The sequence below is a fragment of the Lissotriton vulgaris genome, chromosome 4_1 (genome assembly GCF_964263255.1).
Source record: "Lissotriton vulgaris chromosome 4_1, aLisVul1.2, whole genome shotgun sequence".
NCBI lineage: Eukaryota > Metazoa > Chordata > Amphibia > Caudata > Salamandridae > Lissotriton > Lissotriton vulgaris.
Window position 1 is genome coordinate 1,769,618,659 of NC_141691.1, and position 19,869 is coordinate 1,769,638,527.

General features: G+C 42.7%; 1 protein-coding gene across 1 annotated transcript in view; it reads left to right on the forward strand.

Annotated features, from left to right (window-relative positions):
* Nucleotides 1-19,869, forward strand: part of DCAF13 (DDB1 and CUL4 associated factor 13) — a 272,700-nt gene that overhangs the window by 46,025 nt on the left and 206,806 nt on the right. Inside the window, exon 5 of the mRNA XM_086966098.1 lies at nucleotides 8,675-8,830. Coding sequence (XP_086822224.1) covers nucleotides 8,675-8,830 — 156 coding nt within the window. The remainder of the gene's footprint in view (nucleotides 1-8,674; nucleotides 8,831-19,869) is intronic.

The following is a 19,869-nucleotide window of genomic DNA, read 5'->3' on the forward strand; positions in this document are numbered from 1 at the left end:
CAGTTTAGGGACACTACCCCAATTAGCAGAGTGGACATATCGATGCATCCCAGATTAACACATCTATCTCAATGACCTCAACCTGTGGCAATCTGGTGGCTGTGCCACCCAATTCAGGGATATACCAGTGTGCCACCACCTTGCGAACACTGGAGCAGTAGCTGTGTGACGAACCATAATAAAGCAAAAGATTCATACTTTTTTTTTCTTTGTATATGATAACCCCCCATTTTTGTTTAAATGTTTAATGCAGTTAATGCAACCTTTAGAGCATCCTGTCCTTTTTCAGCATTTGTTGGTTTGGTCACTTGACTAACCATGTATTTAGCTTCCTCAACTCCAATAAGTGTTGTGAATTCCAGAGCTCCCTCACCTGCCACAAGGGTTGTGAGCACTGTTCCCTTTAACCTGCGCGCATGCGCGCGCCCCCACCTAGGTGAATCTGGGCGCGCAGTGTCCCCTTTGAAGCGCGCTCACACCAGGCGAGACAAGTATTCATGTTAATCGCAGCGCTGTGTTGAAGCATGATGGGCGCTGCGATTAACATGAATATTTGAAGGAAAGCAGGCAATGTGACCCCCTCTGTGCTGTCTTTTGAAAAGTCATGCAGCAAGTCTAAAAGCACACGTGAGCTATCACAATAATTAACATACATTAGTGATTGTGAAAGCACACGTGTATTGCGCCTTCCACAGCTACGTCACCGTAGCGAATAAGGATTTGCATTTCCTGGATGTTTGCGGGTGTCCTAATGTTTCCCCAAGGGGTGCATGGCTATTATCCCCGTGACCCTTGAGAGCTCAGCTCCAGACTTGCCTCTTAGGCAGTGGCGGCAGAGGGGCTGCCTCATAGGAGGGGTGTAAGGAGGACAGGTGAGAGGTCACTCCGCAGTAAGTGGTGATTAAGTGCCGGCACCTCCCAGTTTATTTATAGACTTGCAAAAAACACCCACGCAGTCCGCTTCAGGGCGCGAACACAGGAAGAGTGGGTGGCTGAAGTGTCCTCCAACATGGGCGGGCGTGTGGCGTGCATCGTGCATGTGTTACTGAGCGCATTTAGTGCACTTCACACGTGCAGGTGGTAAAGTGCAGTCTTTACTTGCATGGGACTCTGGTGACATTAAACACCCCTCTAGCCCCCGAGGGAAGTGCCCATCTCCCCTCGGCTCCCCGACCCCTCCCGCCCAGCCCTCCTGTCCCAGGGCAGTGATAATCCAAGCTGTGGCTTGGATCATCGCTGCAGAGGTATGCGTCCGGTGCCGTGCCGTGCCATGGTGAAGAACAGACCACAATCGTCGGCCACACAGATAGAAGTCAGGACTACTACTAACATGATGTTGATTTTTATAAAACATTAATAATCCATTAACCTTTAGCTTCGAGGCTGAGCCTGCAAGTTACGTATAACAGCGGCTGGGCTGAGCTGACTGTACTGTCACTACCTGGAAAGCCCTGTAATTGCACTGTGTACGGTTACGCTCGGCCTCCAGAACCCGTTTTTCACTGACTGAGTAATCAATTTGTTGTTAAGCAACACTCGTTTTGGGGCGATTTATTAAATAACATTCTTAACTAGGTGGAAATCGGTGGTCAAACAGTTACTGGCCCGCCGTCGGATTTCCTTTACCTGTAACAGACTAAGTAGTCTATACCCACTGCATACTAAGTATTCAGGGGTTATGGTTTTCCGCTATAAAATAGGTGAAGGACGTGTTTCTGATGTTTGAGTTTGGGTAATTAAGATTTCCCAATGCCAAAAATGCTTGCTGTTCATTGCACACAAAGCTGACAGTTTGGAGCAAAGGCATGTTTCTGTATTTCCTCAGTTCGACATCACGAACAGCCGTGTTACTTGTAATAACGCTCATCATTCATGCACACTCAGTCTACACTACAGGCTCTGCACTCTGAAGTTCAGCTTATTCTTCGCAACATGCGCTTAAACCCATTAGGCCAGCAATTCCCGTCACGGTTAATGAGACATGCTTTTCATAATTTACATTTCAAACTGAGCCCGGGAATTGTTTCATGTAGAACACGAACCATGCATATTTCCAAAACTGTATTTTATGAGGATTAGTTGTGAGCTATGACTTTTGACTAGATTATTGACCTTCCATTTCAGGTGCTTTCCAGCAGTTTTAAGATCTTCTTATAGTTTCTAGTTGCTCAAATTAGTGCAATTATTTTCATATATATGTGTTTCACTCTTCCTCATTGCTTGATTTGCTCTCCAGAAAGTGTCCCTCATAATTACACTGAAATTATGAATATGTCACACATAAGCAATCTGAGACCTTGATAGCTATGAAAAGGCATGCAACAAGCCTAATAGCACCTAACAGCACAACGTGTGCTTTCACAATAAACTAATATGTATTAGTGATTGTGAAAGCACCTTTGGTGCTGTTGGGATTGCTGCATGCTTTTTCTTAACAGAGCGCAGCAGTTTGCATACGTTTAAAAAAAAGTTTTCATGTTAAATGCAGCCTCGAGTGTAAGCATGTTGGGAGCTGCAATTAACATGAACACTCTCAAAAAGGCACACAATCTGCTGCACTCTATTAACAAAAGGCACGCAACAAGCCTATCAGCACGACGTGTGCTTTTACAATCCATAATATATATTGGGGATTGTGAAAGCACACGTCATGCTGTTAGGCTTGCTACTGCCTTTTGTTGAGAGATTGGGTGACCAGAATTCGAAAGCCAAAAACGGGGACATTTCATACAAACAGAAAAAGGACAGCACATAGCTGCCAAGACTGCACTGTCACACCGCAGGCGAGGAGTTGGCCTAAAGGCAAGAGTGGTCGACCTCAAATCTGTGGAACCAGGTTTAAGTCTCGGCAAGGACGTGCAAAATTCTGTAATTCTGGGTAGATCACTTAATCTCCCCATGCCTAACAAAAAAATGATTGTGTCCACATGTAACGCAACTAGTACTTGTGTAAAGCGCTCTGATACCTGATACCTTTGCGCTATAGAAAACTTTGTAAAAGAACTAAAAACAAAAAGGCGGTAGAGCGCCTATATCCAGGAGCGTAGTCAGACTCAGTATATCGGACATTGGGCCATGGGTAAATCATGCAGACAATGATTTGCTTGCTTTGTCACATGAGGTCAGTGAAACTGAATGTGGCGCCAGCCCACTACAGGTGAAGTTGTTACAATGTAGCTCCTGAATCCAGCCCAAAACTAGCTGAGTGTTATAATCCGGCAAGTGATTAATGCATCCTCTTTATTGTTGCCCTTGCCTTGCTGCTCAGCTTATGGTGATGTCATCAGAATTTTGAGAGGGTTGGTGTGGAAGAAAGAATCAGTAGGTGTGAAAGGGCTGAGAAGCAAGGAGGCTGCTCCTGGTGGGGCCTAACATGAGGCTTAATGTGGATCTGATTTTAAGAATAAAGCTGTGATCCTGTTACATTCTGGACTACGTATCTTTCTTTCAACCGTAACACTGGCGTTGAGGATGGGATTGGGAGGTGGTGTTTGATGTAGTATCTGATGGTGGGCTCGGGTGAGAAGTCGCTCACCGGCCATTTGGCTGATTTGCCAACTTCTCGGATGTGACATTGATGTTTTTGCCATAATCCTCAGTCCTATTAGTGTGTGCAGTAGAGGGGTTATCTCTAGTCCTTCTAATTTGTGCAGTAGAAGGTTTGTCCCTAGTCCTGCGGGGTGTTCCTGCAGGTGTGTGCAGTAGTGGGAGTATTTTGTGTCCCTAGTCCTGCAAGTGTGTGCAATAGAAGGTTTCCCAGATGGGATGGGTGTGTGATTGTTAAAGATTAGAAAACTTGTATGTTTTTCTCATCTTTTGTGGATGGGATTGGGAGGTGGTGTTTGATGTAATATTTGATGATATTCTTAAAGATTTATGTTTTTCTTAAAGCTCTTGGACATGTCACCTGTGTGTATGTTCACCTTGCATACATCCATTATTTGTGTGAAATGTTGTTTGTGTGTAAGTCCACCTTCACACATTTATTAATTGTCGGTTATATTGCATGTATGTACTATGATCTCGCATGCCTGGTTTTTACAAATTTAATGAAGGGAGATCTGTTATAATCTAGCAAGTGATTAATGCATCCTCTCTATTGTTGCCCTTGCCTTGATGATCAGCTTATGGTGATGTCATCAGAATGTTGAGAGGGTTGGTGTGGAAGAAAGAATCAGTTGGTGTGGAAGGGCTGAGCAGCAAGGAGGGTGCTCCTGGTGGGGCCTAACATGAGGCTTAATATGGATTTGATTTTAAGAATAAAGTTGTGATTCTGAGTTACATTCTGGACTACCGTAACACTGAGCCAACCCCCAATTCTCCGCAAGCAGGGCTGACCGGGGTTTGCCAGCTTTCTGTAAGTGGTTCTAATTACCAGCTGGCACTGGGCTTGGCATCAGAGGAGGTTTTATAAATGCGTGACTTTGCATTTCAGTTCGGTGATGCAGACCACCACACTGAAATGCGTTAGTCTAACGCCTGATGTGTGGTATTTGGCAGGGCTGACTGCAATTTATACTTACATGGAGCACACAAAATAACATCGCTCATCAGTACAGAATTACAGAAGAGTCAGTAAAGACATTGATAAAATAAAGATTTTAAAGCCAGTATCATGCCAGTTAATTAAATAGATTTTTTATAACAGCTGCTAACTATCACCGATTTGGAAAACATAAAAAGGCACCTCCCAATGTTTTCAGTCAACCCGGTCTAAAAACGAGGACATGAGCCAAATTTACTGACATCTACCGGGGCAGGTGGTGAAAAACTAGGACTACCCTGACAAATCTGTGAGGTATGGTCAACCTATTGATAGAGCGGTGTAGATTAGGTGCCTTTTTGAAAGTATGCAAGGTAATTGCAGTGCTGTATGTAGGCAAGAAGGGTGCTAAAATTACCATAAAAATGTTCAAAAAGGCACACAATCTGCCACGCCTTATTAACAAATGCATAGCTACCAAGGTTTCTGATTGCTACGCAACACCTTTTCTTAATTTCAGTGAATTATGAGTGCCACTTTCTCGCGAGCAAAATCAAGGTATGGGGTAGTTGGACCTTCACCACTGCGCTGTGCTAGATCTATTAATAAAATTAAAAAGCACATTTTGAAGCAGAGTCACAGAGGCACTACCTCCCGCACACCGTGTTGCTCTTTCCCTTGTATGCTTCCATGCTCCGTGTTGCTTTCCTCTCTGTCTGTTTCTCCATCTGCAAAACACTCTTGCTCTCAGTGATGCTCTCTGACCCTCTTGTGCTTTTCTTTGCCATCCCAACTGCTCCATGCTGCTTTCTCCCTCCTGTGTTTTTCCTACCTTTAAACCAGGGGTCTCCAACCTTTTGTGTAGTGAGAGCTACTTCTGGTCAGTGAAAATCGTCGTGAGCTACTAAACCCCAAGCAACTCACGTATTTTTCCGAGAGACCCCCCCCACGCCCAGTTTCTTTGACTTTAAGCCTAATTTCTTCAGAGCCCATACTGTGGTTTGAACAAAATACTTAACCACTCTAGTTCAGATGCATTTAATTCGTTTTATAGCACCACTCCTACCAATGACACTTTACATCACACAGAGACAATCAATCAGTGAAATGTTACATAAGGCAGAGCACAAGAAAGTATACGAGTCAGAGGTCATCCATACTGGTAGGCAAGATAGTTTAAGAGTGCTTGGACAAGAGAGGCAGAAACATAGAATTTAAAACCTAACACCATGGTTGGTGGATTCTCTTTAATAATAAGAATTGATTTCTACCCAAATGAACCTATTTTGCAACATTAGGATAATGAAAAACTGGGGGAAATCATAACGGTCTAGTCAGCCCTATGCCTTGCAGTTTTCATGCAGCTCTTTGATAACAGTTACTTGCTCACTGTTCTACATTAGGATTTTAACTCATAAAGAGCTAGCAACAATATGGTATCTCTGACAAAAGTAGTAACCCGATGACCAATTTACATTACGTTATATATGCACTTTGTGATCTGCAACTTCTTTGCAGCAGGCTTATTAACCCTATGTGCTACCTTACGATGAGTAAAAACTTCCTTTACACTTACAGATTATTACACAAACCTCCGATCTGTCTCTTTCCAGGAAGTACATTTATCACCCTGTTAATTTGCTATTTTCATTGTTGGCTGAAATATGCCGGATGCCAGGAATGCAGCATAAGGTGCTTTTCCATAATACTGTCGCCCCCACTCGAATTCAGCACCAGGTGGCACCGGTTGCGCCGCCCTAAAGGCCCTGGCGGTAGCAGCACAGTACAAAGAAAAAAAAACACAACTCTCCTCTGCTGAAGGCTCCTCACTGGTTACCAGTCACAAGAAGTTTTCATCCAAGCTATTATGCATCACTCACGTAGTGAGATAAACAGTAAAGGTCCTAAAAAATCATTGCAGACAATACTTCTCAAATACTTCCAACCTAGAAACTTACATTGCAGGCTAGCACAGGGTATTATAATAATTCCTGCATACAACCAATACTTTCTCCATACAGGCCTTCAAATTATTGGGAAAAGCATTCCAGGCAAAAGTACGAGGCATTCAGACTCATTTAGAAATCAGAAGAATGGCAAAGACGAGAGTCAGTGCAAATACCGGCTCAACTCTATTGCTGGACAAACATCTTGCCTGAAGTCTTTTTTGAACAGAACATAATTAACAGAAAGTCCAACACGCCTACAAAGATAGTAGACTCCTTAATCTCCACCTGCTCAAACCCTATGCAAGGGCTTTTAATTTGAATGTCGGCTACCACTGTGCTTTACTACTGTTAAGTCAGATGTAAAGCACGTGGCAGCTGATGTTTAAATCAAAGGTCCTCGCATGCTCAGAACAGCTTTCACAGTCATGTAAAGGCAAATATATAGCGCGTTGTAGTAATCAGTGAAAGGCTTTCACTATTACTACACAGCGCTATATATTTGCCTTTACATGACTATGAAAGCTGTTCAGTGCAGGCAAACACATAGGATTTAACATTGCCTGGCACCGTGATAACCGTCAGTGCCTGCAAGGAACTTTGATTTTAACTTCGGTTGCCACTCGCTTTATTCCTTAAATTTAAAGCACAGTGGCAGCCGATGTTAAAATCAAAGTTACTTGCATGCACTGAGCCGCTTTCACTGACTACTACGCAAGGGAAATGAAAGTGTGGTAAAATCAAGGAAAGCGGATTAGTGCAAATAGGAACATTGCATTTTAGCACAGGCTGCCACTGAGATATCAGCTCAGTTCCTGAAAGGAGTTTTAATTTTAACGTTGCCTCCCACTGCGCTTTATTACCGAAGGCAGATCTGAAGCGCAGTGGCAGCCAAGGTTAAAATGAAAGGGCTAATGCTCAGTCAGGGCCCACTTACCTCACAGCTGCTCCGGGAGGCCTAAACGGAGAGTAAATGAGAAGTGAGGTGCCAGCCTGGAGAAGACAGGTGGCGCAGACTAAAAGGAAGAACGTCACATTCTTCAGCCCACCCCACCCCAGCTAAGTTCACTTCAGCCAATCAGAGCAGCCGGTTGGTGTGAGGGCGGGCAAGAGCTGATAGCTTTCAAAGAGAATGATGGGTTACAAAATAAAATGCCTAAATGACTTCTCAATAATAAGATAGCAGTGCGAGCTACTCCTAAAGGGTCGGCGAGCTACTGGTAGCTCATGATCGACCGGTTGGAGACCCCTGCTTTAAACACTACCTCCTTCATGCTCCTCTTGCTCTCTTCCTTGTATGCTTTTCTTCCTCCAGAGCACCACACTAAAATGCATTAGTCTAAGCCTGATGCATGGTACTTGGCAGGGCTGCGAAAGGCATGGAGGAAATGCAGCAGGAGATAAAACGCATATAAGGAATGTTCTGTGGTTGGCTAAGGATAGGTCACAACAATGCATTTTTACAGATTCCATTGTGGTGTTATCTTGAATAACACAGACACCTCTCAGGGATGTAGCATTCACATTTGACAAGTGACAGTAAGGGGCACATTGCTACATTATAAGACCTTCAATGGAGAAAATGCTTTTGAATACTGTTTCCTTTTTATTTTTGTTGTATGTCGCAAACCTGCCTTAAGACCCTTCATGTGGTGCTGTATGTGTAGAAATAACTGTCTTTTCTATTTATTATGCAAATGTTTGAGTGATATTTGCACTAATTATTGGCGCTGCACCCTCACATGTGGTTGGGTTCTTGGCGCACATAGCCTTTGCTGCAGCGCACAGGGACCTTATACTGCCGCACGCAGAGGAAAATAATTAGAGGGAACATTGGTTGTGAGTCTGGGAGTTAAGCATCACTCCCCAAATTAAGGCCATATTATTTTATTTACGCATCTCCATGCTAGCCACTTTGTTATTTGGAACTCTGGAAAAGATGAGTTTTGCTGGTGAAAAAGGGTTACTGCATCTCTATTAAGATGACAGATGCCTCCAATGGCCAGGAGTATTTACAGGGCTGTGGGCACATTTTTAAGGACATGTTACTAGACTTACAGCAAACTTAATTTCAGCACTGGGATGTAGACATTGTGGTTGCATTTTTGGCTAGAGCCTTCCAATGTTAAATCAGGATAGGAGCTGCTCAAAGTTGTGATCAGACCTCTCATAAGCACGTACTTTTCTAACTTGCAATTTGGATTAAATCTGAATAGTTTGTCACTGATTCTAATTGTGTTTTCAGACTGTCTACACAGGGATTGATCACCATTGGAAAGAAGCGGTATATGCTACATGCGGGCAGCAGGTAGACATATGGGATGAGCAGAGGAACACTCCAATGAGATCCTTCACATGGGGCGTTGACAGCATATCCTGCGTGAAGTTCAACCCAATTGAGGTAATGTGTTTTATTTTTTATTTGGGAAGACCTGTACTGAATCAGACGCCACACAAAAAATCTGATTCAAAAAGTACACCCCTCCAGGCAATGTTTTTCCAAAACAATTCAGCGCTGTAGTTATCAATCAATCAGTACAGATTTGTAAAGCACTGCTTATCACCTGTAAGGGTATCCAGGCACTGGGGATAGCTGCTGCTAGGCCTGGTCAATCGGACAGCCAGGTTTTTAGCCTGCTTCTAAACTCCTGCAGGGATGGGGATGTCTGGAAGTGGAAGGAGAGGATGCTCTAGGTCTTGGCGGCTAGGGGGTAAAAGGAGCAGCCGCCGTTCCTGCTTTGGCGCTGGTCATGCACCTGTGGAAGTTGATTTTGGTGTTCGTCGGTTCTGCGGACAGGGAGAGGATGAGCCGAGTGTCACTCTCTATGGACCACAAAAAATGTGTTAGCCTTCTCTGTGTGAAAAGCTTAAGGTAGAAATGTGGGTAGAAAAATCCGATTCAAGGCTTCCTTGCTTGGTAAGTAGTATACAGTTTCGCTTGACTTATCCATGACTGTAATGTAGTCTGTTTTGTAAGTTTTCTTTGTCTTGTTTATTCGTATTTGGTGATCTCTAAGATGACATTCACTGCTCTAATGCCATTTTCACTTGTGAAATGTAATAAGAATAATTCGTTGGAAGGGGCTGCATACTAAAATGAACTCTCTTTTGAGGTACATATCCTAGTATTCTTTGTCTCTTTCGCCAACTACCATCAGTGTTATGGGAAATAAATTGTGTTCGAAATCGCACACCCATCAAATCTACACTAAATATGTTATAATTAGTTGCTCCACCTCATTTTTATAGCTACTGTATAGTGTTTGAATGATGCAAAAGCCATCAGATACACACATCTACCTTTTGAGTGAGCCTAAAGCACTGGCCCATCCTGTTTGAGAAGGACATGGATTCATGTAGGAATTGGCAAGAAAGAGCACACTCACACTAGATGGTGCTGCAGCTAAAGTCCTAGTTATTGATAAAATACATATCTGCTTATCCAATGAATGTGCTAGTAGGTCATTTCCACAAAGACCGCAAAATCATACTGGGTTTTCCCCGACAGAGTCTTCAACATGAAAAGAGACTTCCTCAACTTGACAAATTGTATCTGGTATCAGTTCCTCCAAACTTATATGTGCATTTTAGTGTCTTTCCGTGGACTGATGTGCCCAATTGGTAACATTACCCACAGGCAGATAAAATACATATCTGCTTATCCAATGAATGTGCTAGTAGGTCATTTCCACAAAGACCGCAAAATCATACTGGGTTTTCCCAGACAGAGTCTTCAACATGAAAAGAGACTTCCTCAACTTGACCAATTGTATCTGGTATCAGTTCCTCCAACTTATATGTGCATTTTAGTGTCTTTCCGTGGACTGATGTGCCCAATTGGTAGCATTACCCACAGGCAGAAAATATCCTATGTCAGTAGGCTGTATGCAGACTTTTACAAGTACTGGTTTGCCTGACCTCAGAAGGTGCAAAATGCACCTGGCAGCAGGAATGCTTGAAAAAAGGAGAGCCTGTCACCTGTGCGAGAGGAAATCAGTTTCATGATTCTATCTAACTTTCAGATCCTGACAAGAATAGGTCTGCATATGTACGTATAGCATATTCACCTGATACACTTACATGCAAAAAGTTCCATTCTATCAGCCATCTCCTCCTTGCACTTTTCCCGCCCGTAGCTGGTTCATCCCTATAATATCCTGAAACAATGGTCTCCGTGCTCTACTCGGATACAACCATGTCCAATTGCTTGTACCCAGTGGGTCTTCTCTTATATTTCATTAAATTAATTTATGAAATGACTCCACGCCATCAGAGTGCAAATCTTTATTCATATGTTTCATCATCTAATCATTCACAATTAATTTAAATCCAACCTGTGCCATGATTCATGAAGAAATTAAGTATAGGAATTGAATGAAATGCATAAGAAGAGTCATTGCATATAAGTAAGCGTGCATGGGGGTTTCTGGGTAGCTCATTTGGATTATTACTTTGTCATTTGATAGACATTGCAGTGCCAGGAAACCACACTGTTGCTTCTAATAAACATATTTGAATTAATTATGGACGGACACGAATAAAAGCACCTATAAATCAAAAAAAGAATGAGTGTTTAGTAGGTGCTTGCAGTTGCATTATTGACAGAGTAATGCTTTTCTTAAATGTCTGCTCCTTCTACCTAGTCATTCAGATTTCCAATTTATTCCCAACTGAATATCTTAATAGAAAAAGTCCAGCTGAGGCGATAAAAAAAAAAAATCCTTTTCCTATCTGTAGCATTCAAGCAATGTTTCTGACTCTTTGGTGGGTGGTAACGCTCTTTTGAGAGAATTGTATATAAGAAAACTGTCCTTTAACTGGTCTGAAGGCTATAAAAAATAATCTCAAGAAATTATTGCATAACCCCTCCTTGTATCCTCCTTGCTGAGGGCCTTTCTGGTATCAAACACCTAGTTTCAAATTCATTTCAGATAGCTGTTGAGATAGTCAACTTTGGTTTGTAGGGTTTTCCATTCTGGGTTTAAATATATAGCCAAACAGAAGCAGATTCTGATGGATTTAGTTTAGAAAGTTTAGGGAGATTACTAGAATCTATAATTTATTTGTGGGAATCTGCGCTACTTTGCAGTATAGCGTTGTATGAAAAAATATTAACAGATCACTGGCTAATATGCATTTTGCAGCTTTTTTAATGCCATAGAGACAAATTACTCATATCCCGCCACTATGAGTGGGTCACACAACCATGTTAATTTTGAAAAAATTAGATTGAATTGATTTGGGTAGGATATTACATCATTTTGCATCTTAATTTGATCCCAGCCGGCGATGTTCCTTGAGAAATGTTTTATTTCGTTGATCATGAACGGCTGAGAGTCTGGGCTGAACTCGTCATGAGCACTGGGGCGCTGTGCGCGCCCCCGCCCCCAGTACAGCAGGAGAATAACACCCGCAGCCAATGGGTTAATCATCTCAGAATCAACCCTACTTGATCTTATTGGTCGGGTGCCCCTTAGTGCGGGGTACAAAATTATACTTTTAGGCGGAGGTTGAGCGTCCAGTGGCAAATAGATTCTAGTTAAAACCCTATCTTCTGCCTGAGTTTCTTTGGCCTCTTCTGCAAAGGGCTGTGTAATTGTATTTACAGATAAATTAAAGATGGTTTGATATCTCTTTGGCTCGAGATGCAAAAGCTCTGTTCCCCACCTTTCTCTTTTAGCTCCAGAATATAGGTTGCTGCCTCCTTTGGATTGAGGGTTAGTTTGGTAGTCTCATTAAGTTTGCCTTTCCTTCTTGACAGGAAGGACACTTTACTGATGATCTGGGCTGAAAATGGTAGGTTGATTGGAAGGGCATTTAGCAATTTAAGAATGTTATTCTGATTGAGATAGTCTTGAGGGCTACTCAACTGATATTTGGGTTTTAGCAGAATTACCTCTTCTTGTTGTGTGTCCATGTTGTCCTGTGTTTGTCACGCTTTTATAGTTAGTGAAGGTTGACTATAAAGTTAACCTGAGGGACACTGGTAGAACTGAGTTGCGAAGTTGAGTAGATGTAACTGATGCCCTTTTTCTGCTACCTTTCTAGTCTGTTGTAAGGCTGAGCTGATTCCCCACGTTGGGGTTGTTTAATGTTACTAGACTGCAAATTATTACAATTGATTGTATTCTCATTAGTCTGAAAATCCCAGGGTCGAGAACTGTCATTTAATGCACTGGTGATCCTGTGAAGCCAGTGTATCTTGCTTGTGACCCATTCGGGGAGTAACCCGAGGTGGGATGGTCTGGGTGCCAACAGTTCAATTTTTGTTGTGTCTTCCTGGGGTTGCCTAACAATGACCAGGCTGATGGCAGAGATGGTCCTGGAAAGTTGCCTATTGGCAAGTATTGTGGCTGGTGTGAAGTATGTTGGGCTGTCGGGGTGGCAACCTTGGAAGACCCTGTTTGAGCCCCGCTAACCGTATTAGTATGGTGGATAATAGCTGGCATCAGCTGGCCAACCCTATTATCCAGAAAAGATGGTCTTGTGTTTGTCGTAAATGCAACTGAATTTTTCGTAAACAAAGGATATAGTGTCTTCTCGGGTTCAACAGACTGCACCATACTATTGCTCTTTTTATTCAGTTTCCTCAATCTTTTATGATACATTTTGGACAGCACTGGTATAAAATCTTTATTAATGTTTGGATCAATGCTAGAAATTGAGAAGAATTGAGCTTTAGGATTGACTTCCCATCCTTTGAGGAAACCATCTTTGGCTTCCCTGTTGTAAATGAGGGGCCTAATTTGCTGAGAAACAGTTGATGTAGTTTCTATCAGATGTAGCACATTATCAGAACCAAGATCTGTATTGACGTCTGTGCAAAGAAAGGGAGAGCAAGAACATGGATTTGTTTGTTCGCCAGTTGGATTGCCAGGTGGACCTCTGTTACAAATTGGTTTCCTGGTTTACTGGGGTATAAGCCCTGGTCAAGCGGTAACCACAGTCCTAGTCACAGTAATGCACAAGCACGCCCAAAATTAATCCGTGTTCACGCTCTGGTAGCTTGGTACAGAGCAGCCAGGCTTAACTTCGAGGCAGTGTGTAAAGTATTAATGCAACACTTCAAACAGTGAAAATATGACAAAAAAATATTGCACTGTAGTTTAGAAAAATAGAGCTTAATTTTATAAGTAAAAGAAGAGCAAAACGACAAAAGTCCAATAAGTAGAACTGGAGTTATGATTTTTTAAATAATCCACTGCAAAATAGTACTTAAAAACATAAAGCACCAACTAGGGATTTCTGGTTGCATTGGACAGGGCCCAATCCAAACGTTCAGGCTGACAGCGATGGAGCATGGGATGGATATAGTCCCAAATTAGTCCTGCTGAAGGTTTACTTTCTCAGGTTTTGTGGCAAGATTCCAATTCGCTGGGAAAAAATTCATTGGGAGCAAGGAAAGCGTTGCCTGCAATGGTCAGGGTGGTGCAAAGAGCAGGCCGAGCATCGTTGATGGGCGGGACGGAGCCTCACTGTGGCGATCCACTCTGCTGGGCGACACTTGGTGTGCAAAGAGACAAACTTGCGACTGCTCACGTTAATTCTCTGTGCGAGCCGCGAGGTTCTGGAGTCAAAGAGCCTAATTGCGTTTGTGAAGAGCCCAGAAGCTTGACTTTAAGAGCTCAAGAAGCACACAAAGGGCCCAGGGACCTGCAATGTGTCTCTTGGGAGTCAGCAGTTTGTGGAACACTGGTCCAGGAGCTGTGGGAAGTCTGTTATGTCCCTGAGGATCAGATCAGGGGGCCAGTAGACTAGCCCTTTGAGTCCCTCTGGGGTCCTGGGTTCAAGATGGGCTCCAGGTCCATTTCTTCCTCTCCAGGTAATCTGGCAGCAGGTCAGCACAGCAAGGCAGCAGGTCCTTCAAAGTAGCAGCCTGGCAGAGTAACCATCCTTTCAGCTGTACAGCAGTTGTTTTTTCTTGCCCGAGTATCCACTGGTCCAGAGGTATACTGAATTGTGGTGTCCGAGGTCTGGTACTTTATACCCAGTTGTGCCTTTGAAGTGAGGGAGACTTCAAAGACATGCCTTTGAAATGTACATAGTTCCTGTCCTGACTCCAGACTCCCTACAGGGGAGTATGCAGCCCTCTGTATACGGATTGAACACAGCCTATTCAGGTGTAAGTGAGGCTGCGCCCAGCACATCCCTCCTATCCTGCCTGGATGGCCAATCAGGTCACACATAAGCCCCTATTGCGTGTTACTGTCTAAGGGAATACACAAAGCCTAGCTGTCACTCACCCCATATGTGGTCAGAGACAGGCAGCATGCACCAGATGGCTAAAGTAAGAAAATGCTAACTTTCTAAAAGTAGTACAAAAGCGGGTGGTGATGGACGGATCATCTGAATCAATCAAACACTCACACCCAGTCAAAAGATCTGGGCTTAATCCATCACTGTTCTTTAGCCTACTCTGCCACCCCAGTTCAGACATGGCTATATGCAAATCAGTCTGACCCTGTGCCTCATGGGAACAGTCCAGCCCGAACTGCCAAGCCAGGTCTTCCCTGGACCGGAAACAAGCTTCCGAGGACCGGTTTCTGGCACTCCAGCAGTCTTCAGCCCGGCTTGCTTGAATCCAGTGGCAAAGTGAGCAAGGGACTCGCGTCTGAGCATACCCTGCCACACTTATGGCGGCCAAAAGCAGTACAAAAGGGGGTGGTGATGGACGGAGCATCTGAATCAATCAAACACTCACACCCAGTCAAAAGATCTGGGATTAATCCATCACCGTTCTTTAGCTCACTCTGCCACCCCAGTTCAGACATGGCTATATGCAAATCAGTCTGACCCTATGCCTCATGGAAACAGTCCATCACCACCCCCTTTTGTACAACTTTCTAAAAGTGGCATTTTCAGAATTGTAATTTAAATTCCGACTTCACCATAAAATTTTGATTCTAAATTGTGATTCCAGAGATACCAAACCTGAATCAGTTATATGTTCCCATTTGGAAACTACACTTATAAAATGTAATAAATTAATTCCAATGATATCCTAAAGGAGATATAGGACTTGCAGTAGTGAACAATGATTTTAAGAGTTTTTCAATACCGGGATATGCACATTTTAAAATACATGTCCAACGTTTTGAATGCACTGCACCCTGCCCTTGGGGCTGTCAAGGGCATACCCTATAGATGACTTATATGCATTTAAGAGGAAGGTTTGGGCCTGGCAAAAGGTTTAGTTTGGCAGGTCGAAATGGCAGTGTAAACTGCACACACAGGCTCTGCAATGGCAGACCTGAGACATGTTTAAAGGGCTACTTAAATGGGTGGTACAATTAGTGCTGCAGGCCCAATAGTAGCATTTAATTTACTGGCCCCCGGCACATGTATTGCGCCCTACTGGGGACTTATATGTAAATTCATTCAGTTAGTAAATCTTCATTCGGCCATTAGAGAGACCCTAAAAGCACATTTAATAAAACATTTGTACCTACAATCAAGTTAAAACATGAACATTTAAAAAACAAACTAAACATTAGGACTAAAACATGAGTACACAGAATCAAAAATGTAAACATTGAGCATGTAAAGTGCGAATTTGACAGTGCAGGCATAGGAGCAATGCCGTCAGGACAAGTCTATAAAACATACCACAATTAATAATATTGGAATAAGGAATGTAGACACAAAGCCAAATAGGATCTCTCCATTCCTAATTAAATTAAATGTGCCAATTGTGGATTAGCCAATGTTACAATTTTTTAGGGAAAGAGCACTGGTAAAGTGTGCAGAATCCTAAGGCCTGCAAAAGTGAAGTCAACAAAAACAGGAGGTCTGAAGAAAAAAAGTTAGGGAAAACCTTGCAAAGGATGCCATGTCTAACAGCCTCTTTTTCCTATGTGTACATTCATAGCAGCTTGGATGAGTGCCTCTGGATGCTTTCTATGCACATCAGCCATGGTACTGACCACATTGGTTTGAGTGCCTGTGCTATATGGCTGATTAGTTCCAAGGTAGTCTTCATTGCTTTAGGAGCGTTGATTATAGACTTCAAGATAGCTGGGACCTCTTCTACATTGGATATGATTGCTCCGGCGTAAGTCCGAACATATCAGTTGTAAAGGGGATAAGGTTGCTTGGGCTTTACATATTAAAGCATTCAGAGCTAGAAATGTTCTATCAAGCCTTCCCAAGTAAGAGCTCAAGCCCAGAATGGCAGTTAACTGCTTTTCCATGATCAGGTGTTGTCTAGAGAGGGCTTATAGCATTACGTTTAGTGCTGTTGTACGCTTGTACCAACTAAGAATCGTTTTTTAGATCCTGCAAACTATTAATTAACGGCCCCAGTTGAAGAATGATCAACCCATGGCTCATTAGAGCTTACATCTATAAGGTTTTTGTCAGTAGTGTAGTGGGAGCTCCTCTTGTCCTCAGGATCTGAGGCTATGCCAATCTTGCTAGATGGTTTGAATATCCTGGACTTCAGAAAGTGTCCTTTGTTAGCCTTAGGTCTGCCTGATTGCTAGATGGCAGAAGGGGAGGCTGTGATTAGTGGAAGAATGCGAAGCCGATGTGATGAGAAGCGGAGTACAATCAGTGTAATGTTGCTATATTGGCACATTGTAAGGTATCTTTTCCTTAATCCTTCGACTTAGGGGGAACTTCCTGTTTTGGAGGGAGGCCGTCTTTAACACGTTTCCTTTCCCATCTCAAAACGTGCTCTTTGAAGCCGTAGGCTTCCTCATGTTACACATCATTGCTTTAAGGCTGTGGTAGAATTGTGTAGTGAGGCTAGCGCTGAATTTTCCAAAAAGTTATGCTTGCGCAGTATGCTGGTGAATACTGATACTTTGCACCTTTTGTTGAGTTTAAGATAATGTTGTGTCTTGCTTCCATCCACAACACTTGGCTCTTGGTGCTATGCCCTTTAATTATCATAAGTGACTGATGGGGTGATCAGTTGGGCGTGCTCTAGCAGATAGGAGTGCTGGCAACTAATGTGAGTTCCACCGAAATGCTGTGGGTGGGGTGCATGGGAATGCCTCTATGTATATATGTGCTCACATAACTCTTCCTAGAGTGTTTAAGGCACCTCTGCTAAGTCTGCTTGTGTGGGGGTAAATCTGTGTGTAATCATATGAGCTGGGATAGCTGGCTGGACGAGGAGAAAGGCAGGGCGTTTGGAAGCCGCAAAGTGCTTTCAAAACAACCAATGAGGGAGGCAGGAGGCGGGGGAGCCATCTGCAATCGGGTGGCGGTGGGCATGTAGACACCAGAGCGAGCAAGAGCCGCACATGCCTGATGCTGGTCCCTTTTGCCATCACTAATGGCTCCCATAACTGTCTGAGGTAACCTTCTCGCCCCATGCCCCATACCCCAGTACCTGACCCTGCTGGGATGCTGAGACCACAGAAATGCAGAGGCCGGCGCAAACTAACTGAGCTAGATTGCATAATTATTAATGCCCGTTTTGATTAAGATTTTACAGTAATACCAGCTAGATATGGTCCAACGATTTCTTCTATAATTGGTTATATGATCTGTGTTTATACCCTTTTCAACCTACTATGGGACGGGAAGGCAATCAACAATACATCAAGTGATACTATGCTCAAGTGAAGTTACATTTGACTTTTATTAAAGAATAACATCTGTGATTCCGAATGGCAGTCCTAGTGAAAGTGGCACAAAAACCCAGTTGGATGTCCGTGCCATTACTCAGATTGTGGATTGGCTTCCCAGCGTCTGTAGTCAGATTGCACAATCAACTAACAATACCATGATTGAAACCGTCGAGTGTTTGAGGCAAACAATAACTTTGGCTGTCTCCATCTCAAGAAAATTGAATTATACTGGTATGCCAAAAAGACTCCAGGCTACTACAGAACAGCATTTCTAGGAATTTAAATACTTTGAAACATAAACAATTTTTATATCCTTACCGTACAAGGGCAAATAACATGAAATATCTGTTTTGCCATGGCATGATTTAGCTAAAACTTCATGGGACATCAAGTTGAGGACATTTTGGCAAATTATAGCACCTCTGTGACGGCGAGAGCAAATCCCTTGGCTATTGCTGTTCCTCAAGAAGTCAGGATGCTGAACTCTGTAAGTTATATACGGCAACTTGTCAAACACTCTCCAATTAATTCTTAGTCAATAGAATATTCGTCCCCAACATTTCTTTCAAAACTCTCTCCTTCTGCATTCCCAAGTTTGAATCCTATTCTTTTCATAAGCACTTATTTTGGACAGTATTGTTGAAAATATTTAGATTCTTACTTCTGGCATTGTAATGTGGACAAATCTAGTAACATTCTATTGTTGATTCTATTTCCCAAAAATTTAAAGATTTTGTTACTGTATATTCAAATTTTGAAAATATTTTTTTAAAGATACTTTACGTTGGGATTTTATCACACCATCTCGCTTTTCCATATTTGCACATTAACTTGTTTAATTAATTGGATGTTTGTCATATTCATATATTGCTGTCTCCGGAAAGGGAAAGAAATAAATAAAGTTGACTTGACTAAGTAATTACAAACCTTGGTAATTCCCTTTTGCCACTCTTTTATACCTATGATCGCTTTAGATAGACTTAAGAGGTGCAGTACATGTGTGAAAAATGCCCCAGGCAGAATTATTTTGACACCTGAAAGCATGTTCTTCATGTTAAGGAAAGACTGATTTGATTTAGCATATTTACGCTACCCTTATGCTTTCAGAATTTCTGCTGACCAAATACAGTAGCAGGGGCTAGGCTGGGCAGGCGTGAGCTCAAGCTTTGTGAATTCTATGCAACTTGTACCTGTGTTGAGTTACTAATTATTTTATGACTCGGCCTCCATTATTTGCTTAATATTCAGTTGATCTGAACGAGACACGTTAGTGACAGATTCCTTACCTTAGAATATCCCCAGGCGTCAGACTGGATGCGGAAAGTTTTTGCTTAGCAGTACCCCTGCGCGTCAGTAGGTGGCGTCCTGCGTCTACGTCACTGTCATCGTCAGTGCCGAAATGAGGCAGACAATTCCAAGGCTTGACTCAAGGTGGTATTGTAGGTTAGACACTCAAAACTCAGCATCACCCATAATAACACTCATTAAATCAGTGCATTGTCAGTACTCGTGCATACTCACTTCTAAATACTACACACAAAATGACAACCATTCGCAAATTTAATGTGTAAATGCAAGAAATACATAGGGGGAGCTAACACGGTTACTCTAGTCTAATCCTCTAAACTGCAAGGTACTATGTTATAATTTGTGCACAGCAGGTCTATTACATCAACACGTCTTTTCACAATATTAAGGTTAGGCCTACTGGCTTTGTTACGGTGTTCAGTATTCAGGGTGAAAATGCTACTGCCTTTGAAAGTCACATTTGATCATTTTGGCCTACTCACTTTATCATAAACACAAGGTCTTGACCTGTAAAGGCCTTTTATTCAAGCATATCTAAAATCCTCAAGTCTCC